At 46.0% G+C, this 25,931-nt stretch overlaps 1 protein-coding gene across 1 annotated transcript in view; it reads left to right on the plus strand.

Annotated features, from left to right (window-relative positions):
* Window positions 1-25,931, plus strand: part of ABCB1 (ATP binding cassette subfamily B member 1) — a 562,371-nt gene that overhangs the window by 495,521 nt on the left and 40,919 nt on the right. Inside the window, exons 24-25 of the mRNA XM_078663595.1 lie at window positions 15,759-15,915; window positions 17,031-17,228. Coding sequence (XP_078519721.1) covers window positions 15,759-15,915; window positions 17,031-17,228 — 355 coding nt within the window. The remainder of the gene's footprint in view (window positions 1-15,758; window positions 15,916-17,030; window positions 17,229-25,931) is intronic.

Consider the following 25,931-nt stretch of genomic DNA (forward strand, 5'->3'; position numbering starts at 1 on the left):
ATGTATGCATTAGCTCGTAAAGGTTTCCTGTATATTAAAATAATGTTAGTTTTATATTTCTTGCTTTTTTTTAATCACCACCAAGATGATGAAAACACATGGAAAAATTGTTATTTTGACAATACATAAAATCACCATACTACAATAGCAACAAATTAAGACATAAAGGAAAACATTGTAGCAATTGGTAATTTCTCTAACCTACTACTTTTTTTATCTGCTGTTGTTCCAATCACATTTCAACTGGCCCAACGCCAAGGGAAGAGGTTGGTCAACAGCATGGATGCTATGTACAGTCACATTAATGTGTATAATTTACAAAATTGAGTTGAACTCTCAAGTTCATCGTTTTGTTTGCCTACATTATCAGGCAATATACTTAATATGTACTAGGAAGCCTCATCTACCATTGAAAACAAACAGAATCTGTTTCAGTTCCTTGTTTACAATGTGTTTACTTTTCCTCAATATTTGTTTAGAAATTCTGAAAGTTTGTTTTGTTGTCCTATGCAATCCTGTATCCTTGTGTAAGTGTTCTTCTCGGTGTGCTTTAGGTATTATTTCATCAGCCTGTCTTTTGGGACGGCTTCATGTACATTTTTTCTATATTTTGACTTTTTGGATTGTGGGAATTTAGTGTGCAGCTAAGAGACAATTTCAAATCAGCTCACAGCATTTATGTTTTTGACTGCTTGTTCAATATTGCACAGCCTATTATCTGCAAATTTGGACAGCACAATTTTTGAGATAGTGCCTATGGAAGTAGTTTACTGGTCCATGTGTATTTCAGAAGGGGTACATGATTCCTTATATTGTACCAAAAGTTAATCAGCGCTATAAAATGTGTTTGCCAGTCAGATATCCTGTAATAGGGCCTCAACTGTAGAACAGCTATAAAATGTTGTTTAAGAGCTTGCACAGCTTAGTCTGAAAAAATACCTTTAATGATTTACACATAATACAAATAGTAACAATGAGCAAATGTGATACTACTTGTGAAAGGAATGATAATTTAGATTGAAATATTATACATTGTCAAAATCGTAGTATTTGTCAAATCTTTAGGAAGTTTGAGTGTTTCTGGTGCCTCACTACAGGATGGTCCCGATTCACAGAACTAACTTAAGACAAAATCCTAAACTTACTACCATTTTGGTGTTCACAGAAGGCACTTACTCATTTTGGTATTCACAGAAGGCACTTACTCATTTCGGTATTCACAGAAGTTAGGAGTAAGGCACTTACTCATTTCAGTATTCACAGAAGTTAGGAGTCCTAACTTTAGGACTCCTAAATGCCTTCTGTGAATACCGAAAGTCTTAAAGTTGGGATTTTTCTCAGTTTAGGAGTAGTAAAGTTAGGACTCCTAACTTTAGGACTCCTAAATACCTTCTGTGAATACCGAAAGTCTTAAAGTTAGGATTTTTCTCAGTTTAGGAGTTGTAAAGTTAGGACTCCTAACTTTAGGACTGCTAAATACCTTCCGTGAATACCGAAAGTCTTAAAGATAGGATTTTTCTCAGTTTAGGTGTAGAAAAGTTAGGAGTCCTAATTTTACTACTCCTAAACTGAGAAAAATCCTAACTTTAAGACTTTCAGTATTCACAGAAGGCAGTTAGTTCTCCTAACTTCTGTGAATACCGAAATGAGTAAGTGCCTTCTGTGAATACCAAAATGAGTAAGTGCCTTCTGTGAATACCAAAATGGTAGTAAGTTTAGGATTTTGTATTAAGTTAGTTCTGTGAATCGGGGCCTAAGTACTGGACTATGTATGTAGCAGTATGTTGGACCTCTGTTCATATATTCAAGCATTTAAATCTTGAATAAATAATATTAAGTTAAAAAGGCTAAAACTCTGACTTAATGTATTCACCCCAGTGAAAAGCCCATATCTTTATGATGTAGTGTGTAGTGTTCTATTCTCTGTGCGTATTAAAGTACCTTCTTTTTAACAAAGATAGGCACTGGATTGAACATTCAAATTATTGCTCTGCTAATGATTGTTGAGTCCTGAGCTTGAAACACCCCTTGCTACCTTCCAGAGAAGCCAGTAATTCTTGCAGTACTATCACTGAGAGTGAGGGGCTGAAGGAGATGTGCTTGGCTCATGTTACAGAGTATGACATATCTTGGGACATCAGAGGCAAATTACCCCAGCCTCAATGGACGAGGCCCAATAGTTCTGTGCTTATCTGTGGCCACCTGAGGGGGGTGTGATGACCACTTTTCTAGATTTGTATATGTTTACACATTTTGTAGCATCTGAAATAATGCAGTGCCATTTCTCTCTATTTAATTTTACAATCAGTGACATAGGGCCTGATTATAAGTATGACTGCCGTTATCGTGGTGGCGGTCCGCCCACCACCACACTGCGGGTCCACCCATATTATTTTGCCAGGATCAAGGAGCCTGTGCAGTGGAGGCTGTGCTGGCAGGGTAGCAATATGCAGGCAGTGCCGCTGCTGCACTACCGAGCATATTTCAAATTGTCCGCCCACCACCCATATCATGGCAGGGAGCCCAACATGAAAAGGTTGGTGGAGAGCCAACTAAGGCGGCCCTAGCAGGGCCCCCTGCACTCCTCGGCATGGAGGTGCATACGAAGTGGCACATGTAGTACCCCCCTGGATTTGCACCCACAGTTTGCCCCAGTATTGGAACTTTCATAGATTCCCATGCTTTGTATCATTCCCCGTCGTCGGAATGGGAGCCTCGGTAGTATAAAAAACCATAGAAACAAAAGAGACAAATAGGCCTAGGCCTCATCTCATTTTGTATCCTATCACCCTCTTTTTGTAAAAGAGACCAAACTTTTGCCAGGACCAATCAGAGCAGCCTCACCCCATAGAACCTTCCTGAAAGAGCTCAGAGCCTCAGATTTTTCTACCGCACGTTGTGCTAAGGAGTCTCCACTGAGCTCTGCTCAGTTTTTTCAACTTTTCTGATTATTTCTTCAAGTTTTCTGCTAAAATTCGACATGTCTGACAAGGAGAAGAAGGCCTTATTCAGGGCCTGTGCCTCTTGTGGGAAAAAACGACTTTTTGTGGAGGATAAGCATGACAATTGTATTTATTGCTTATATCCTGACCACAAAGCCACAGATTGCAAGATTTGTAGAACCTTCTGTAACAAAACTCTTCGTGACAGAGAAGGCCGCCTGTTGATCTGGCTTCAGAAGATGAAGACTCGGAAAGAGGTGCTCTCATCGGATGAGGAGGATTCCACATCTTTTGCTTCCTCTCACAGATCCAGGAAGAGGGGTAGGTCTCCCCCTGGTTCTTCTACATCTGAGCCCCCTCTACAGGCCCCTCATAAGATCTCTGACAGGTCTGAGAGGGCTGGTCCCCTTCAATCTCCTCACGGAAGTGAAAAAGGAGAGGCAGGGACAGGCTGCTGGAGTGGTTACAGCCCTAAAGGACAAAAAGGAGGTTGCCCTCCCTTCTCCTCCGTCCAAAAAGAGCAAATCCAGTGACAAACACTCTTCTGTCACTCCAGGATCTGTGCCGGAGAAAAAGCAGCATCCGTCGACGACGAGAACACCAGGTACGTCGATGACGGTTACATCTGCTAAAGTTCCCGCTGTATCCTTGGCTCCGTCGACGGGCTCGTCGGCGGTAGCGATCTCCACGTCAACGACTTCGTCGACATTCAAGGTTCTGAGTTCGTCGACGCTGACGTCTTCCACGTCGACGACGGCAGGCAAGGTGCTGTCGACGGCCTCGTCGACGACGAAAACTACGCCGACGACGACGAAAACAGCGGTACCCTTGACGATTTCATCGGCGACACCGTCAACGACTGCTGCACCGTCGACGACGGCACTGTCGACGAGACCGTCGACGGGTCAGAAAATGCATTTTCCAATCCAGAAGATGAAAATTACGCCGGAGATGACGTCTCCGCGACGAGTTTCTTCACATCCACCAACAATGCTTCTGGATGATGAATCTGAGGAGGATGAGGATGAGGATGATGACAATTATGGTGCTGCCTATAGTCCTTCTGACTTAAATGTAAAGATGCAGGAGACGGACACGGAGGAGTATTACGAACATGCAGGTGGCCAACAGTTGCATCCATATGTTCCGGAAGAGCGGCGCCCTCCTGGTTTGGGACAGGGCATGGTGGCCATGCCCTCCTCGCTCATTTCTGATCTACAAATGATGCTACAGGATTATCGAAAAAGGTTTCCTTCTGAACCTTCAGTACAGTCTGCACCACCTCCACCTCAGATGCAGTCGCAAGTGCATCCGGCTATTGTTCTCCCTCCGTTACCAGTGGTGCCCCTCTCGCCACCACCGGTGGTACCGATGGTCCGGGTCCGGACTTCGGAAAACGGACCTGTTCATGCTGTCCAGCAGGATACCTCTTCGGATGAGGAGGTTGTACAGGTGAATCCCTTGATTGATCCATTGCAAGACCCAGACTTGGATCAAGGTGACAGTGGGCTACAAGATCCGGACGCCGCTGGTCGTGATACGTCTATCTCCCCTCCAGTGGATATAGGGGGTTTTCATAACCTGATGGAAAGGGCAGCGAAGAGGTTTGGACTGCCGATTACGAGGAAGGAATCGGAATTTTTCCTTTATGACTTCAAGGAACAATACAGGAGATCTGTCAAATCCATTCCTATCATTGAGCATGTATGGGAGGAAGGTATGAAGATTATGCAAAATCCGGCCACGGTTATTCCGGTTCTCCCCAGACTGGAAAAGAAGTATAAGGCTCCAGAAGGCAGTCCAGCTTGTCTTCTTGGCCAGCCAAAGCCAGATTCAGTGATTTCTCAGGCTTCCCAAAGCAAATCCAAGAACCCGTCCACACCTTTGACCACGTCTCCGGACAAGGACGGTAGACCTCTGGATAATGTTGGAAAGAGGTTTTCATCCATGGCCAGCTTACTTGTTAGAGCGGCAAATGCTCTTGCCATCCTAGGCAGATACGACCGCCAGATGTGGTGCGACATGGAACCCTTCGTGGAACAACTACCAGACTCCGCAAGGGAGGAGGCCAAGAGGGTGCTGATGGAAGGGGAGAAGTCTTCCGCAGAGGTTATCGACTGTGCGATGGACATTGCTTCCACGGCGTTTCGAGCCTTAGCAGGTTCCGCAGTGCTACGTCGCCAGGGCTGGTTAAGAGACACCTGGTTTCGTCAGGAGGTCCAAAATAGGATCCTGGATCTCCCATTCGATGGAGACATGCTGTTTGGTAAGCACGTGGATGATGCCCTGCAGAATATAAAGAAGGACACGGACACAGCGAAGTCCTTGGGGTCACTCAACTACCGTAAAGTCCCCTTTAAGGGCGCACGTGGCAGAGGTTTTTCATCGTATAGAGGAAACCAGCAGAGATATTCCTCTCAGCCTTCACAGTCTTATAAATCCCAGTACTCAAATCAGCGACAGGGGCAATCGGCGTCTTTCTCTCGCCATCCTCCGCGAGGCCATCAGAACCGTCAAGGACGTGACAACACCAAGCGACAATAGCGGCCTCCTGACTCTTCCTACTGTTCCTCCCCTCCCAGTCACATCAGTGGGGGGCAGGATATCCCTTTGTCGGAACAGCTGGAAATCTATAACATCGGACCGGTGGGTCCTCAATATTGTAGAGAGTGGCCATATGTTGGAATTCCAAGATCTTCCTCCAACAAGAGCTCCGGGCGCCATCCGCACAGGACATCTGGGACTACTCCATCTCGAAGCCCATCAATTGTTCCTCAAAGGAGCGATAGAACCGGTACCTCTCTCTCAGAGGGGCAGCGGTTTTTATTCCAGGTTCTTCCTCGTGCGGAAGACGACAGAGACTTGGCGTCCCATTCTAGACCTCCGGGAGCTCAACACCTATCTCGTCAAGCTCTCTTTCAGGATGGTCACTCTCCAGGAAATTCTTCCTCTCTTGAATCCAGGTGACTATTTGGCGTCCCTGGATTTGGAAGATGCGTATTTCCATATTCCTATACACCCAGCTCACAGACAATATCTGCGCTTCACAGTGGGCAAGAGCCATTTCCAATTCAAGGTTCTTCCGTTTGGCCTTCGGTCGGCTTCAAGAGTGTTCACCAAGGTGTTGGCACCAGTAGCAGCTTTTCTTCGAAAACAAAGCCTGGAAGTTTTCCCTTACTTGGACGACTGGCTCGTCAAGGCTCCATCGTTCGAGGAAACTACTCAAGCTGTTTCAACTTGCATCCACTTGTTCCGTCACCTGGGCCTTCAGCTAAACGAACGCAAGTCAGTCCTGCAACCCTCCAGATCCACAAGATTCCTGGGGGCCATTTTGGACACCGCGCAATGTACTGCTCGCCCTTCGGAGGAACGGCAGCAGAAGTTGCTGGTATCAGCTCGACAACTGTGCCACAAGAAATGCCTTACAGTCCGCCAATACAAATCCCTTCTCGGGTCGATGTCATCCTGCATACCATTGATACCACATTGCAGGCTGCGAATGTGTCCTCTGCAGGAAGAACTAGACAAGCAATGGCGCCAGACAGAGGGGTCATTCAACGACAAGGTGTTGGTAACATCGGCGATGAGAAAGGCGGGCGAATGGTGGCTTCTAAAAGACAATATCGCACAAGGTCGGACGTTCAGGATTTCACCTTCACCCATTTTTTTTTTTTTTTTTGTAAGACGTTTATTAATATTTTCTATTGCAGTACACATAGCATAGCCTACAACCCGTAGGGCCGGCTGCAACTCGTGGATGTCCGTGGTGTACAAAGAGGCGCATTTATCAGATAAGCAGTCACACATCGGCCACCTGAAGCCGCTGTTCGTTCACTGTAACCTTCGCGCCGCCGGTGTTCCTATGTACAATATGCTTTCACATGACGTCTTATTTTATTGAACATTAGAAAACATTTCAACTCTGTAAACTGGACATTGCTCATCGGTGTGTCCCATTTTGTCGGCTGTATCATTAAGGAACATGTCAGCAGCCGTTCTTCCGAAACCTTTAATTATTGTGTGTTGACCTCCTGTGTTTGGCAATAGTATAGGTGTATTTGACACTCGTATGTGGTCAACCCTTGCTACGAGGTGTTCCGCCCACTAAGGGACAGCGGAGCCTCTCGTTCCATCCCTTCATAGTGTACCGTGTCGCACGGGTAGTGGTGTGTTTTGCCAGTCTACTGAAGAGACGTGACCCTCATCGGTCCTAATGTCTGATTCGGTGTGCGTGTATGCCTCCAGGTTCATGATCTATATATGAAGGGCAAGTATCCAGTACAGTCAAACGGGGGGTGGTTATACGGGAGTGGAGGGGGGGGGGGGGGGGGGGTGGGGAGGGAGAGTGTGTGCAAGAGAGTGTCGCTGTGAATGGTGGTCAGGAAGGCACTGTGGTGGGCCGTCTTGGTGGCACTGCGTTTGCAGGTAGACAACTATCCAGCCCACTGGTTAGTGTGTCGGACGTGTTATGGGCGCAGGTGCCAGCCCCTTGGGCAGTCGGGGAGGTGGCAAACCTCTGTTAATCTAGATATGCCTCACATCCAGCGCTCCGAACGTGTTTTTTCTATAGGGGGTGGGAAAGCTCCGTCCGTGCGCCCATTGTATCCTCACCTGTTCCGTCTGTGTCATCTCGCTCTCGTTGATCCCTATATGAATCCCCTGGTCGCACCTTCTTTTTGGAGGGAACCCACAAAACCATCCCAGATCTGCGCAATTGGAACCTGCCTCAAGCCCGCAACCTCCTCCCGATGTAGAGCCACACTTTCTGCCCTAGCCCAATTGGTGAAGGAAGCACACCAGTATTTGGGGAGTGGCGGCTCACGCTTTTTCCAATGTTTAGTGATTAACCGCTTGGCCGTGATGAGGCCTAGATCCCAGAACCTGGCGTGAGTCTTGTTTGGCTTATTTCTTCTATACAGACCCAGTATGCAGGGGATGTATGACGTTACAACGGGAACTTTTACATCGTATACCATTACAATGCGAATTTTACAACGCAGGATCATTTACAACGACTACCTTTACAACGCATGTCATTACATAGCAGATGCTATTACAACGCATGCAATTACAACGTAAGTATAGGTAAGTATATCATTTTTAAATATATAATAAGTAATAATAATTAAATTTATTAATTTAATTTTATTAATTTAAGTAATTTTTGTTAAGTTATTTTTTTTAAATGAACCCTTAAAATACCCCGTACCCCAAAACCCAAACCTAGCCCTGAACCCTTAAAATACCCCTGTATCCCAAAACCCATACCTAGCCCTGAAACCTAAAAATACCCCGTACCCCAAAACCCAAACCTAGCCCTGAACCCTTAAAATACCCCTGTACCCCAAAACCCAAACCTAGCCCTGAAACCTAAAAATACCCCTGTACCCCAAAAACCCAAACCTAGCCCTGAAACCTAAAAATACCCCTGTACCCCAAAACCCAAATCTAGCCCTGAAACCCAAAAATACCCCTGTACCCCAAAACCCAAACCTAGCCCTGAAACCTAAAAATACCCCTGTACCCCAAAACCCAAACCTAGCCCTGAAACCTAAAAATACCCCTGTACCCCAAAACCCATACCTAGCCCTGAAACCTAAAAATACCCCTGTACCCCAAAACCCATACCTACCCTTAAACCTAAAAATACCCCTGTACCCCAAAACCCATACCTAGCCCTGAAACCTAAAAATACCCCTGTACCCCAAAACCCAAACCTAGCCCTGAAACCTAAAAATACCCCTGTACCCCAAAACCCAAACCTAGCCCTGAAACCTAAAAATACCCCTGTACCCCAAAACCCATACCTAGCCCTGAAACCTAAAAATACCCCTGTACCCCAAAACCCATACCTAGCCCTGAAACCTAAAAATACCCCTGTACCCCAAAACCCATACCAAGCCCTGAAACCTAAAAATACCCCTGTACCCCAAAACCCATACCTAGTCCTGAAACCTAAAAATACCCCTGTACCCCAAAACCCATACCTAGCCCTGAAACCTAAAAATACCCCTCTACCCCATATCCTAAACCTAGCCCTGAACCCTTAAAATACCCCTATACCCCTAAACCCAAATTAAATAAATGATTAAAAAAAGATAAACTTACCTATACTTACGTTGTAATGGCATGCGTTGTAATAGCATCTGCTATGTAATGCCATGCGTTGTAAAGGCAGTCGTTGTAAAAGATCCTGCGTTGTAATAGTAGCGTTGTAAAAGTAGTCCGTTGTAAAAGTTGCGTTGTAACTGTTGTTACCCGTATGCAGGCCTCCCAAGTGTGCGGTAACCCCGGGCCAGCGCTGTGTGTTAAGAGAGATGTCACCTCCCCCCAATACGTGGCCAGAGAGGGGCAGTCCCAGAGCATGTGCAAAATGTCCGCGCCTATCAGGTCGCATCTGGGACAGGCAGCAGTGTCAATCATGAAGTATTTGTTGATCCTGTCTAGGGACAAGTATGCCTGGTGCATTATATAAAATTGGATGATTCGGAAGCGGGCGCTGCGCGGGATGTTCACAGGGCAAGCTAGGATCATGGTCCATTCCTTATCCGTCCAGTCCCTCCCTCGGTGTGTGGCCCATTTGTCTCATATCGACTGTGTGGATCGTTGTGTGTGCAGGAGGAGGGCCTGTGCCAGCCAGTGTATGATGTGAGTACCGTTGCCCATCACATGCAGATACTGCATTGCAAGGTGCAACTGCGGCTCCTCCCGAACATCTCCCCAGGAATCTGTGTATGTCCTCAGGATAGACGCATGTGTCAGGAATTGTCCCGCCGGTAGACCCGTGCCCTCTGCTAGTTCCTCAAATGGGAGCAAAGCCCCGTCCGCGTAAAGGTCGCCTATCGTTTCCACTCCAGCCTCCTTCCAGCTCTCTAGTGTGCGCATCGTCACTGCTCCACCTCTTCTGGGTGTGCCCAGCAGAGGAACCGCAGGCGCATATGGCTTGGTTTCCCGGGTCAATTTCAAACTGCGGAGGAAACACTTGCGGGCCACTGCTACATGTAGAGGCAGTGGGCACGGTCCCTTGGTCAAGGGATGGAACAGCGTGCATATCTGTGTGTGTGTCCATATGTACGTGGAGGTGGCAGTGTCGTCTAAATGCGCATTGCTCAGCCAGTGTGTCACCCATTGTAGCTGTGCCGCCAAATAGTACAGCTCCATATTAGGAACCGCCAACCCACCCTCCGTTACTGGGGAGTATAGTTTCGTCAGGGCCACTCGGGGGCGTCCCGTGTTCCAGATCAGGTGACGGATCATCGATTCAAGGTCCCGGAAAAACTTCGCGGGGACGTAGAGCAGGGTGTTAGCAAAGTGATAGAGCAATCTAGGCAATGCTATCATTTTAGTTAAGGTTGAGATACTACTGCAATGCCTGGTCCAATGAATTACCAGGTTGAGCAGACATGTGTCTGAGATTACTTTTTTATTTTATAAAAAGATTAGAAAAATGCTTTCTTTGTAGCATCAAAAGACACAACCAAACATTTAACGAATTTCACAAACAATACATTCCATAAATGAAAACAACAATACAAATCAATACAGGTTTCAACCAATGAAGTTCAAAACAGTGTAAATTTCATAGACAACTGTACTATGCCTCAAATTAAATGATCTATGAGGCACCAATCCTGGATATAAAACAAACAAGTGGTCAAACAGAATGGAACACTGGCCTACTTGTTTATCATCTGCAAAAAGATACACAGTGCGCTTTCGTGTAATTCCTATTCGTTGTAGCACTTGGTGAAAAACGCACTGTGTATCTTTTTGCAGATGATAAACAAGTAGGCCAGTGTTCCATTCTGTTTGACCACTTGTTGTTTTCATTTATGGAATGTATTGTTTGTGAACAGTAGTATCTCAACCCAAGCTGTCCGGCCACTTTGTTTGTTTACTTGATTGAGAGAGGTCCAGGCCGGATAGTGACAGGACCCAAGCCTTCCCAGTCCCTTTTATCATTTTAGTTAAGGCAATCCTGCTCGGTACATTTAGTGGCAGCGTCTTCCAGAAAGCCATCTGGGCTCGTAAAGAGGACATGGCTCGTCCCAGGTTCCCCTCCAGTATGTTCTCCACGTCTCTATATATGTGCACTCCAAGATATTTAAAGGTGATTGGATACCAGGTTAGCCTGACTCCACCCAGGTGCACGTCGCACTCCCGCGTGTCTTGGCTAAATGAGTACACTCCGGACTTTGCCCAATTGACTTTAAGCCTCGATACTGTTTCAAACGTCCGGAAGATATCCGATAGGTCGTCCGGCACCGCTGTGAGGTCTCGTACGTACAGAAGCAAGTCGTCCGCGTACAGCGAAACTATGTGTGTACTATCAGCCAGTGGGATCCCCCAATCCGCCCCCCGGGTACGCAGCATCGCAGCCAGGGGCTCGATAGCCAGCGAGAAGAGTAGGGGCGACAGTGGGCAGCCCTGTCGGGTGCCTCTGCGCTCCCGCACTGCCTCTGAGAGCAGATTGCCCGTTCACACTCTGACACTGGGCTGTTTATAGATCAGGTCAACCATCTCTTCGAATGCGTCTCCCAGGCCAAATCTGTCCAGTACCGCTCCCAGATAGGGCCATTCCACCGAATCGAAGGCCTTCTCGAGGTCGAGAACCAGACAACCCAATCTCGGCCAGTGTGTCACGGCGGCGTCCTGTATGCGGGAGAGACGGCGGATATTACGCGAAGTGCTCCTCACCGGCCCAAAGCCATTTTGGTCAGCATGTACCAGGGCCGGGACCTCTAGAGCTAGGCGTCGGGCCAGCAAAGAGGTGAAGATTTTATAATCAGTGTTCAGCATAGCCAACGGTCTGTAGGAGCCCATGGTCATTCCGTCCCTACCTGGCTTCAAAAGCGACACCAGGTTGGCCTCATTCAGCGTGGCTGGAAGCGCCGAGTCTTCTATCGCAGCATTTTACATTTTAAGCAGTTCCGGGATCAGTGCATCTGAACAGGTTTTAAAAAATTCGGCAGGTAGGCCATCTGGACCCGGTGATTTGCCATTGGAGAGGGCGAAGATAGCCTCGCGCATCTCTTCCGGTGTGAAAGGCGCCCCCAAGTCTCCCCGCTGTGCGTCCGTAAGGGATGGCAGTGGGATGTTCTCCAGGTAGGCCGTTATGGCTTCCGACGAGACTCGCAGCTGGGATCTGTATAGGGCTTGGTAATGCTGCACAAAGGCCCCATGTATTGCACTTTGAGTGTACACTACCTCTCCCACCGCTGTCTGTATGGCGGACACCGGTTCAGTACGACCCTCCTGTCTGACCAGCCAAGCCAGCAGTCTCCCTGGTTTGTCACTAAATTGGTGCGTTCGTGCCGAGCTGCAGGCAGGGGCCCACTCGGCAATACTGGATTCCACGCCTCCGCGTCTCCTCCGCCAGTTGGGGAAGGCACAGTCCTCTCTGGGGGCTACTGGAGGGATCGTCGCAGGCCGCGCTGGGTCACCGGGCGCCAGCTCGGGGTCACAACTCCACCACTCACGTCTCCTCACAGCCAATCAGTGGCGACTCACCTCCGGGCCCCCAGCAGCGCAGTGGCGGGGCGGGTGTGGTACGGTGTCTGCACCGCCTTCTGGTCAGGCCCCTGGCAGGTGGGCGGCAGCGCGCCGGGTACGGCCTCCGGCAGCTAGGGGTCCTCCGTGTCGTAGCTGCGTTCTCCGGGGGGTCCGCCTCTGTCCGGGCCGTCGCTCGGTTATCGGGGCCTACTTGGCAGGCCCGAGCCGCGGCCTCTCGTGGTCTTCCCGCCGGTCCGGGAGTCGCCGGCCCCGCAGGCGGGCCGCAGGAAAGACCGGTGTCAGCCGCGCCGGGTCTCCACAGACAAAGTCGGCCCAGGTGCCGATTACCGCTCCGTGAGGGTCCGCTTGAAGTTACAGGCGGCTTCGGGCAAATTTGGCGGAGAACTGGCCCAGGGAAGGGGAGCTCGGCTCGGAGCTCTACCCTAACGCGTCCTCCGCCATTGCGCGCGTAGCCACGCCCAGGATTTCACCTTCACCCATGATCATGACCACGGACGCCTCGTTGGAAGGCTGGGGTGCAGCGCTCCGAGAGCTTCAAGTCAGTGGACACTGGAGTCCAGAGCAGCGCCAGTGCCATATCAATTTCCTGGACCTGACGGCCATTCGGTTGGCGTTGCAGGCTTTCCTTCCCAGAGTTCGCAACCATACAGTGCTGGTCCGGACGGACAATACGACGGTCATGCACTACGTCAACAAGCAAGGGGGTACCAGATCGCAAACCCTGTCCACAGAGGCTCAACGGATCTGGGATTATGCGGTTCTACACAACATCACTCTGAGAGCCGAACACCTGGCGGGCTCGCTCAACGTCAAGGCGGATGCCTTGAGTCGACAGACAGAAGTGACTCACGAGTGGGAATTAAATCAGTCCATTCTTGAGGAGGTGTTCTTGGTTTGGGGGACGCCATCCATCGACCTGTTTGCTTCTCCGGTGAACGCCAAATGCCGGTTTTACGCAAGCAAAGTTCACCATCAGGGGTCCCTGGGGAACGCTCTTTCGATGGCCTGGTACAGTACATTCTTTTACGCTTTTCCTCCCATTCCCCTCATTCCTTGAGTTCTCAGGAAAATGAAGGCAGAGCCTTGCAAAATGATTCTAATTGCTCCAGCATGGCCCAGACAATTCTGGTACACAGAACTTCTGAGGCTTTCCCAAGCTCCTCCAATTCGCTTACAACCCATTCCGTCTCTGTTGTCAAGGAGTCAGGGGCAGGTTTACCATCCGGATCCGAAATCGCTCGACTTGACAGCGTGGCTCCTGAGCACAGAGAGTTCCGTCATCTAACACTCTCCCAGGAATGTAGAGAGGTTTTGTTTCAGGCCCGAGCACCAAGTACCAATAAAACTTACAAAGCAAAATGGAAGAGATTCTGCTTGTGGTGTCAACGTCAAGGTCTCCATCCTTACAAGTCCCTACCTCATCAATTGTTGCCATATTTACTATCTTTGGCTAAGTCTGGCTTGGCACAGTCATCTGTGAAGGTACATCTTGCAGCCATATCAAGGTTTCGACGCAGTCCTTCAGGTCCTTCTTTATGGTCCTCTAGGATTGTTAAACAATTCTTAAAGGGCTTGTTCCCGATGTATCCTCCAGTTCGTCCTCCTCCACCAGTTTGGCAGCTCAACCTTGTCTTGGCCTAACTCATGAAAGCGCCGTTTGAACCTGTGCACAAGGCGGATTTGAAGTTCCTGTCTTGGAAACTTGCCCTCCTCTTAGCTCTAACATCAGCGAGAAGAGTGAGTGAGCTTCAAGCACTCTCCATAGTGCATCCATTCCTGCAGTTTAAAAAGGATGTTCCTATTCTTCGCACCAATCCGAAGTTTATTCCTAAGGTGCCATCTGAGTTCCACTTGAATGAACCTTTGATTTTGAAATCTTTCTTTCCGCACCCTTCTACGGCTTCGGAACGCACGCTACATTCTTTGGACGTTCAGAGATGCTTAAAATTTTACTTAGAGCGCACACGTCCCTTTCGGAAATCAACCCAGTTGCTTGTGGCCTACAGCGCACCACAGAAGGGGTTTCCTTTGGCAAAGAGTGGTATTTCCCGCTAGATCTCCAGTGCGATTCAATTCTGTCATCAGGAAGCAGGCAAGCCACTGGACAGAAAAGTCTGTGCACATTCCACAAGGTCGGTGGCATTGTCTGTGGCTCTCTTCTCGGGAGTCCCCATTAAGGACATATGCAGGGCAGCAACGTGGAGCAGTACTCATACCTTCACGAAACACTACTGCCTGGAGTCTGCAGGACGAGACGACGCGGCTGTTGGTCAGGCAGTCCTGCGGAATCTTTTTCATTGAGAGGTGAGCTTTCCCTACAATCCCTCCATCCTGGTGAGCACATTTTGTTTGTTTTACTATGATATATGTATTGCTGATATGGTAATGTGATGCCATGTATTGACAAAATGTGTTCTTGGTGATTTACTGATAGCTACTCTGATACAAAGCATGGGAATCTATGAAAGTTCCAATACTGGGGCAAGAAAACAAGTTACTTACCTGTAACTTTGGTTCCCCAGTATTGGTAACTTTCAAAGATTCCCATGCGCCCACCCTCCTCCCCTGGGAAAGCTCGGTCTTTTGGCAGAGATAGTGGCGGTTTGCACAACGGCTACGAAAATCTGAGGCTCTGAGCTCTTTCAGGAAGGTTCTATGGGGTGAGGCTGCTCTGATTGGTCCTGGCAAAAGTTTGGTCTCTTTTATAAAAAGAGGGTGATAGGATACAAAATGAGATGAGGCCTAGGCCTATTTGTCTCTTTTGTTTCTATGGTTTTTTATACTACCGAGGCTCCCATTCCGACGACGGGGAATGATACAAAGCATGGGAATCTATGAAAGTTACCAATACTGGGGAACCAAAGTTACAGGTAAGTAACTTGTTTTCTTCTGCATGGTGTGGCATGTATGCCACACCATGCAGGAAGGTGCAGTTGGTGATCTGACGGTGACGTCTTGCATGTCAGGCTTTTCAATGAGCCTAACAGCAGCTGCCCTCAGACCACTGAAGGACCTCCAGCCAGACCAGGATTTAACTCCTAATCTGGCAGCCAGTGGCACCTCAGCTTTGGTGGTCCTACAGCAGACGGCTCATTGCCACCCTGCTGTAGGACAACCAAAGTCGTAATCATGCTCTCAATATGCTATTCAGTGTGTTCTTTTATATATTATCTACCTTTTCACCCAACTGTTCGTCCTCATGTTTCAGTATGCATTCTTTCATTTTGTGTAACCTCATCATTGATTAGAACACCTGCATCGCAGTTTTTACACAGGGGTCTATTTTTGTCTCTTTTCTCTCAGTGTGTTTTCAGCCATTGTGTTTGGTGCTATGGCATTGGGGCAGACTAGTTCCTTTGCCCCAGACTATGCTAAAGCTAAGATGTCAGCATCTCACATGTTCATGCTGTTTGAGAGAGTACCCCGCATTGACAGTTTCAGTGAGGAGGGAACAAAGCCTGTAAGTTATTTTATTTATGGTACATTTTGAGGTTTTTTTTTTGCTTTTCAGTCTAAACTGAAGTTTTCTGTTTTACCTGCCAATCCACTGTTATTAAAATGAACTTTTCTTTAATAGTTTGTTTTTAACTTTAACTTCATTATTTCTTGTGAGTGATTATTTTCCTTCCCTTAATTACCTAAAATTCCCATTCAGTGTCACTCACATTGCTTGTCCCAGTGAGGCACTAGACTGCATTTTAAAGTTAACCTTTTTCATATAAGTTTAGAATACTATAGCAAGACAAATTATATCAGTTCAATAGCTGTTCATCCACTCTCTAAATGATCAATCATTTTATTTCTGAAGTCTTACGCTAAGATGACTGGCATAGAATGGAAGTGAGACGTAAATAAAGTGCACTGTATTGTCGATAGTTTGGGAGCTCAAATGTTACAATTATCAGATTTCTTTTTATATCCATAGATTTGGCTGATAACAATTACTTGTCTAATAGAAATCCAGTAAGACCCGCAAATGTATAAAACTATTTTGAAGACATTTGAGGACTTGATTGAGCAGTATTACTACAGAGCTGTTGATTTCACAGGTTTATTACATGCCTGTTTAAGAAATGTAACTGTGTAAATCTTTAATGTATTTAAATAGCATTCATAATTAATGAATTCACTAAATTGACACTAGCTGGCTGTACAGATAACAATGTAGGACACCACTTACATAGTATAGGAGATCAGCATTAAACATTTTACATAGAAATTCAACATATATTGTTGCAGCAGACAATGCACAAAATCCTTGTATTCTGAGATTATATCCAATCCATTTATATACACCTTCTTTTTAGTATTACAAAACTGAATTGTTTTTGATTATATGCAACCCACAAATAGATGTTGGTAGCTTTTTTATTTCATATGATTAAGTATTTGGTTTATTTACTCTTTAGCACCCAAATAAACATAATCATTGTTCTCGGTTTCTTCTACTCTTTTACCTCATCAAATAGCAAGGTTTTGGCATCTCTTTCTAAGCAGTATTGCTTAAGACTATTGAATTTGATGCATGTATATGCTTCAATTGTTTGACAATGTATTTTATTAATTCACTCACAGGAGATGTTTGATGGCAATGTGGCATTCAAAAATGTCATGTTTAATTATCCAACTCGACCTGATGTGCAAGTTCTTCAAGGGCTGAATGTGAAAGTAAAGAAGGGACAAACATTGGCTCTCGTAGGCAGCAGTGGCTGTGGAAAAAGTACTTCAGTTCAACTATTGGAAAGGTTCTATGACCCTCATAGTGGTGAACTGGTAAATATACATATTTCAGAATGTTCAGTTCATTTATGTATGAGTGTATACTATAAATATGAAAATGTAAAATCAGTATTAAGAAAGTTTGTATTTAGTTACTAAAATAAATGGTATTGTAAAACGATCCATTTCACAATGTTTTGCAAGATAGAATTGAATCTAGGTGTTTAAAAGTGAACAGAAATAGTTTGAAATGTATTTTGATTGAAACTTTCATTGAAAATATATCCTATACACTACTATGTAATGGTGGTTGAAATAGTTTGGTTTCTAAGGCTATGCCAGTTCCAAGAAGGGAAAGGCAAATTCAGAAGTGGTGACTTTCCCACTCAACTGGCTTGTCCTGTGCATCAAGATCTGCTATGTGTTCTTCAAGAAGGATCCCCCTGAGGGCATCTGAGCCAATTCCACCAGGGCAAAGTCCAGCTCTTCAGTGCTGTTTTGAGGTGTTCCCATTTTGTATATTGGCTATGGTGCAACATTGGCTTCAGTTCACACTTTTACCAGTCATTACTGTCTTTACTATGAAGTCTGCCAATATGGCCATTTTTGTCAGGTCGATATTGCAGAAAATTTTGATTTAACCATCACCCCACACCCATCTCATGGAAGGTACACTTGCTATTGATTGAAGTGGTGAGGAATCTGCAGGTAGATATATTAATCAGATGAAAAGGTTAGTTATCTTTTGTAAAGATCTTTCTGGTGGATGCTCTAAAATCATATTCCTCATCAATATAGTCCACCTCCCTTTTTTAAGGATTGGTTTTACAGTTGTTAATAAGGGACCAAGCTATTTTTTGAACAGTATGATTTATGGTTGGTTGGTTGAAGCTTTTATTCGATATGCAAGATATCTTGAAAGCGTACACAAATACAGCATTTTTAAGAAAACTGGAAAAATACATTTTAAGAGCAGTATTGAATGTACAGTTAAAAAAGATAAAAAGACATGAAATATCAGAATAAATTAACTAAAAAACGAATTAAACCGCTATTGACAATCTCTTGCAGCGAATCAGCCAAAAATGTTTTAAAAATGTGGCTACACCACAAACAATAGGAGGTGAAGTGTCCGTCATAAGGATGCGAAGAGCTACCAGATGGCTACGCGTGCCCATATTGCGACAAAGGGGTTTGAGCCAAAAGCCCCTGGGTTTAGCATAGTCCGGGCATTCAAACAATATGTGCGGTATGGACTCTGTCCTCGTGGTGCAACAGGCGCAAAAGGGGGACGTGTGGACACCCGATTTCCACTTAGACACCAGGGCACCAACTGGAAGGGAGCCCACTCTAAATTTAAAATACAGTGCTCGATCAGTTGCCAGGGTAATTAAGTCCAGATATGGTTCGTAGACTACAACATCTTTAATTATTAAAAAGGCAGCTGTAGATTTACTATGTCAACAGCGTTTGATACTGTCAGCCATCCCTTACTCTTGGACAGGCTGGCTGGCTTAGGGTTTCGAGACTCAGCATATCATTGGTTGGAATCCTTTTTGTTGGGGAGAACCCAGAGAATTCAGCTGGGAGATATGGTTTCAGGAGTGGGAGAACTTACTTGTGGGGTCCCTCAGGGCTCTGCATTGTCTCCCCTCCTATTTAACCTGTATCTACAACCCTTAATAAAAACTCTGACCGAGATGGGTTGCCGCGTATTTAATTACGCGGACGATACTCAGTTACTATTAAGCATGGAGGACACTGAACTGGCCCAGCTACAAGCACAGGAGGTACTTAGATATACAGTTAAATGGATGTCAAGTAACCTCCTGAAGATTAATCCTGAGAAAACTGAGGTGCTGATAGTTTCATCTACTTGCTCCCCCGTGGAGTGACCTGTATTGGCCTCAGGAATTGGGCTCTACCCCTAAACCAGCCGATTCGGTAAAAAGCCTTGGCATCAAGATAGATAGCGCTCTATCAATGAAGAGCCAAGTCTCTACCGTGGTAGGAGTCTGCAATGGTCTCATAAGACAACTACGTAAATTAGTCCCACTTTTGTCCCAGTCTATGCTCCGTACCGTAGTCTCGGCCACTATACTCTCGAGACTGGACTACGGGAACGTTCTTTATCTGGGCCTACCAAAGACACTAACTAACAGATTGCAGGTGGTTCAAAATGATGCAGCAAGACTTATTTTTAAACTCCCACGGAAATCTCATGCTTCTCCGTTGCTACAGAATCTTCACTGGCTGCCAGTGACACAAAGGTATGTTTTCAAAAGTCTCTGCATAGCCCATGAATCTATTTATGGTCAAGCCCCTGCATATGTTAAGGAAAGGCTGGAGATCTATCGACCTGAAAGAAGGCTAAGGTCCTCTGAGGCTCAACTGCTGGTGTGTCCCCGGTTTAAATTAGCCACAAAAGGTGGCAGAGCCTTTTCAGTTTTGCTGCTGAGGATTTGGAACAAACTACCTGAAGCCCTTCGTAAGGATGGAAATAGGCTCCATTTCAGAAAGACCCTAAAGACCATTCTGTTTAGGGCAGCGCTGAACTTAGTTTAGCCTCTCCATTCCATGATGTTGATTAGGCCGTTATGTTTTGTGGTCAAAGCGCCTTGAGACCTGCCGGTGAGTTGGCGCTATACAAGCCCATAATAACAATAACAATAACAATGTCTAGAATTTGTCACTAGCTGGTCCGCTACCCATTTCCAGTAGAGTCTTTTCAAAACATCTTTTGGTGGAGCCGTTCTTGATGACCAACAGTCCCCAAGCCCAATATCCTCCAAAAGTTTTTTCGTGTCTCTCAACCACTTGATCTTTGCCCAACCGCCCAATCTCATTATCTCTGCCAGCCCATCAGCATATGATTTTAACTCTTCACCCCTCCAAATACGCGCCCATAGAAGGAGTGGCCGAAGCCGGGCTTGATCTTTGATATTCTTACACCCAGTGTCCAACAGCACAGGCAGTATGATTTATAGTAATTTAAACGGACTCATCTCCACCTCTGAGGGCATGGAATAAGGATGAGGAACTGACTACTGCACACCAGGGTGGCACCTTTTAAAGGTCCGTGATGTTGGATCCAGGGTTAAATAACAGGCTAAGAAAGATATGGGGCACCATGTCCCAGACCGCAGCTACTTCAATGTTCAGCATCCATTTTGCAAAGATTCAAAAGTGACAAATCTGCAAGTAGATTAGAGTATCCAGTAGAAAAATCATTACTGGAGGTAAGTAATTTGTTCATGCGTGAATTGTAGGCACTATGTTTCTCTTCCTGGGGACTACTCATCAAAGTCATAAGCACTGAAAAGTTCTGCCCACGTGCGGCATCCTGGAGCATACACAAATGCATATACATATATGTATGTTTAAAAACTTAAAAGTACAAAGAACCCTCAAACATACATGTATATGTATATAAACATACATATGCATGCAGCCTAAATGCCTACATTTCATTTTTCATTTAAAATAAACACATATATATTTAGCATTTCCGTAACATAGAACATGCATGCACGCACTGTTTTAATATTGCCTTTATTTTCAAAGAAAAAGGTAAAGTAATAGCAGGCATGTTAGCCCATAGGCTGCATAGAGAAGCCATATCATAATAAAACTGGTGCCATGCCTTTTAGACCTCCAAGACCGCCATGCTCCCATCATGCTCCACAGGTGAAAGTTAGGCCAGTTCTCTTTTTCCGCCTCCTTATGTGAGGATCCTGGGGCATTGAGCTTGTCGGTCTTTGACTTTTCTGTCACAAATTGTTTACTAGAAGCTTTTTTCTTGACTTCACTCAACGTCTTTTGCTGCTGGCTAGGCATTTACCTTGTTTTCCGACTATTTGGTACATTTAATTAGTCAGAAATGCCGGCTTTGTTCAATAACTGTCCTCCATGTGGGAGAAATATGGCTAAATCTGACCTACAGCAAGTCTGTATTGTGTGTTTGACATCATCCCACAGCCAGGCAAGTGCTATTACTGCCAGCAAATTTCCAAGAGGACTCTGTGTGACAGAGAGATGATTAAGCTACATGCCTTGCAGGAGAGAGGAAAGGTGAGATCCACAAGTGGCCTTGGAAGCATCCATCAACCTTTCGAAGAGCCCTCCTCTCATAAAAGATCCAAGCACAGGGGCAGAACAGAAAGCATCACACGGCTTCGCCTTCGCCAGAAAGGAGGTCGATGTTGCTACAAATACCTATTTGTTCCCCGACGGCGTCAAGATCTACGCCAGAAAGGCCTCTTCAGAATGCATCACAGTTGAAGGAGAAGGTGCCGTCGAGACAATTAGCACCACCTACGTCGATGAAAACAAACTCAATGTTTAGACTGACTACTTTGAGGCCAGGTGCAGAAGTTCATAGATCTTCACTTCAGACAACAAAATGTTAGTCGACATCAGTATGCCTGATTGGGTCGGCGTCGCAAGCTTCTCCGCCACTCTAGGCGGTGACAACCTAGGAACAGCAACGGGCAAACTCGAGAACTTCCCCAATGTCGAAGCATGGATGTTCGTGTTGAGATCCTTGTCATTGCCCGGATGTAGAATGTCACCAATGAGAACTCCGCTGTCAAGATACAAGATATAGACAGTTGGTGTTGAGATCATCGCAGTCGGTATCACCGATGTAGAGTCAGAGAGAGTCATCGTCGAGGGGCCCGATGTCGAGGCTTAAATCTCCACACCTCTCACCACTGGCAAAGAGACAAAACCAGCAGCGGGCAGCTAGTTTGCCATTTATAGACCCTGCAGCATACCGAGTACCTTGCAGCGTACAGTTATTACGGCGTTGAGGTACCCCTCGCCGTTGACAGAAATACAAGTAACCTGAGGGCGCAGATCAGTCGCGAGATCTAGACGGTCGATGTCGAGAGAGTCATCATCCTCCCCAGGCATCGGAATTGTTCAGATTATGCCAGAGGGATCTCTGATTTCAGAAAGATAGACACCACCAGTTAATCTTTTGCCGCACTGGCTCCAAAGCATTAAGGAGTGGAGTGTTCCGCATAGAAGTCCAGGAACGGATTTCTAGGATCTAGTTGGTACACCTTCTCCAAAGACAACTGATACTAGGTCTCCTCAAGGGTCTAGTAGGAGAACAAGGTCTCCCTCGACAAGAAGATCACTTTCCGGAACACCTCTCAGGCGTTCTTCTCATTCTTGCTATTCTCATTGGTCCCAATTTCGAAGCCACAAGCGTAGATCGCACTGTTGATCCACAGACACATCTAGACCATCTGTTTGTAACTATTCGCCTACTTTGTCGGCAACTCCTTCTGCCAGAGTATCTCCAGTTGATGATATTGTCACTTTCAATGAGATCCTGAGTAGAGGTAAAACTAAATTGAACATTGAGATGCCTACATCAACTACATTGCATCTATTATATTGAAGACACTGCATCACAGGTCTTCTGCAAGACCTATGCTTCCACTGGTCCCTGATCTGATTGAACCAGCTCTATAAAGATTTCTAACACCAGCCGCATTAGAGTCTGCACCACCGCACATTACAAAAAAATATAAAGCTCCAGATCATGACCCACTTTTTCTAAGAGCAGATCCACCCCGGAATTCAGTCATAGTGGCAGCGGTCAGAAAGGTGCATCCAGGAGCTTCCTGTAAACAAATGGACTCTCTGGAAAAAAGGATGTGCATTACCTCTGCTGCTTGTATGAAAGTTGCCAGTGCCTCTGCACTTTTAGGAAAATATGACAGGGCCCTTTGGGACTCCCTATCTAGATTCACAGAGAAACTACCCAAGGAAGAACAACAAGATTTCCAGGAAATTCTCCAAGAGAGCGACTTGGTAGCTAATCAGGTTACCAATGCTGCAGCTGATGCTTCGGACCTAGCAGCCCATGGGTAATCCCATGGTATCTGTGCTAGATAGTCCTCCTGGCTTTGACTCACTGGCCTCAAACCAGTAGCTCAGCGCAGGATCATAAACCTCCCCTTCAGTCGGTCCGGAGAAACGCAAAGAATTCTGGCGCCAATACTGACCTCTCGACCATCATCATTTTTAGGAGAGGGTTCAAACCCCTCACTGGACAACACAGCTACAACATCAACCCAGTTTGCACTGCCATCAATGTCAGCTGGGACGAGGAAGACGAGCTTCCAGACCAACAGTCTCTTTGACTAAACCACTGGCAAAGCATGAACATCTGTTTCCCCCATCCTTGTTTCCCACTTCGGTGGAGCTAAGTATCATGGCACACCTGGACGAGTGGCAAAAAACAACAAAAGACAAGTGGGTGTTCAATATTGTGCTGAATGGTTGCTTAATCAGATTCAAGTCACCACCTCCGACAGTTTCACCTCAGAGAATATCTGTACATCAATACAACGTACTTCAGGTGGAGGTAACTATTCTGCTGCAAAAAGAAGCCATAGAAAAAGTTCCCTTGTCCCAACAATGGCGGGGAATTTACTCCTGCTACTTCTAGGTGCTAAATCAGGGTCCAACCCGGGAGTATTGACCCGTACTCGACTTGAGTCTTTTAAGCAAATGTATCCGCAAGGAGAGGTTCAGCATGCTGGCACTGTAGATGGATAGTCTCTTGCATTTACTTCTCTTACCAGTTAGCTAACAAATAACTCTATGGTAGACCGAAGGCCCATTCCACCAGGGGAGAGGTCTCCACTACAGCCCTTCTAGGAAATGTACCGATTGCAGAAATCTGTAAAGCTGCCACATTGTGATCGGTACACACCTTTGCTCGCCACTATTGCTTAGATTCTGACACTCAGGCGAATGCCCAGTTTGGGCAAGCCTCCTTAAGGAACCTGTTTGGGTAAATTATCCTTAGAGTGTATTAACTGTTCTGGTGTTCTGGGGATGGACTTGCTATTCTATTCAGTGCTTTTGACTATTGATGAGTATCCCCTGAAAGAGAAGGATATGTTTACATACCTGTAATCCTAGTTCTCTTCCAGGAGTATAGTCATCAAAGTCATAAGCAACCCACCCACCTCCCCGGATGAATACCATTTACAGCAGCACTCTTCTTCCATTTTATCACTACACATGATGGTACGCCGTAAAAAAATACCTGACCTGACTGTCACCTGTTAGGCATGATGGGAAAATGGAGGTCTTGGAAGCCCTAAAGGCATGGCACCAGTGCTATTCTGTTATGGTTTCTCTATGCTACCTATAGGCTTACATGCCTTCTATTACTTTGCGTTTTTCATTGAAAATAAAGGCTATGTTTAAATAGTGAAAGCGTGCATGTTCTATGTTACAGGAATGATAAATAGATATATGTTTATTTAAAATCCAATGAAATCTTGGCATTTTAGCCTATTTTGGTGGTTTCGGCTGCATGTATATGTATATTTATATGCATATATGTGTATATTTTTAAGTTTTTGTGTATATGTATACAGACATATATTTATGTATTATATATATGCCCCAGGATCCCGCAACTGGGCTGGACTTTAAGTGCTTATGCCTTTGATGAGTATACCCCTGAAAGAGAACTAAGATTACAGGTAAGTAACGTATCATTCTCTTTGCTTCCAGGGGATCCGCCCTAAACACCCTGCATGATCTCCACACAGGCTGCAATAATCTCCACACAGGCTGCAATAAAGCCTGGGTGGAGAACATGCCCAGGCTCCCTGTCCCAATCTGAAGGGCGAACTACGGCGCTCAGACCAATCAACACTGCAAAGCTTTGTGATTGGCTTAGGGGAGCCTGGGTGCTTTCTTTGAAGACGCGCTGAGGAGACACGACGTGGGAGAGATGGAGGAGAGACGCGCAATCAGGTGGGTGTATTCTCCCCCCCTCCAGCCCCCGTACATCCCTCCTCCATCCCGCCAGCACGTACCGGCCACCACTGTATACTTTAGCACAAACATCCCATCACAGCATTACTGCTGTGTAAAAATGACTGATAGTTGTAAGAATGACTGATAGTCAAATACAACAATGCATATGATAAAGAGCAGGTCAGTACTTTTAGAATGATGCATTTTATGAGGCCATGAAAAGTCTTGCATTGTGTCGGTAACAATGCTCAGCTGTGGAACAAATTGTCCAAGCATGTGCAACAAAGGGAGTAGATTTCAGGCAAATTAGAAGGTTAAATAAAGAATAATGAACAACAAACAAGGAACTTGGCCTACACCCTTGCAATAATCAAACGTGCGTCTCATTTCTGCTTTGTATCAGTTGAAAGAGATCCCAAATAGGATAAATTAACGGTCAGTGCGGGGCATTCAATATATTTTGTGACTAACATGCTTCCAGAGAAACAACGTCTGCGATGGCGGCTAGTGAGTGTTCAGGGGGCTCGACCGCATGCAGCAGAACAGCCTGGAAATCAACCAGGATAGCGTTCCAACTGGCGGCAGGGGTGTGGTCCCTTCATGCATTCTCTGTATAGGGCAACGCTTTCCACTTGAACCCATGTAGTCATGGATCATTCCCAGGCAGTGATCATGGCAGGGTAATGAAGCGTTTGGCTAAAAGAAGGCCTAGGTCAAGGAATCGGTTAGTGGCTTAATGTTTTCAATTGAGTCAGTGTAGGTCTAATGAGCAATCCTCCCATGTGTGTAGTGAGGTGTGCCATGTGCAAGTCGATAAATGTGATAAAACACCTCGCCAATACTGGTCAAGGGATGGACAGGCTCACAGCATGCGCAGAAAGTCTGCATCGAGCAGCGGGAGCAGCCGGCATCCGTGCCATGAGAATAGCGATTAATCTTCGTTGCAGTAAGGTAGGCTCT

This window comes from Lissotriton helveticus, chromosome 10 (genome assembly GCF_964261635.1).
Source record: "Lissotriton helveticus chromosome 10, aLisHel1.1, whole genome shotgun sequence".
Lineage (NCBI taxonomy): Eukaryota > Metazoa > Chordata > Amphibia > Caudata > Salamandridae > Lissotriton > Lissotriton helveticus.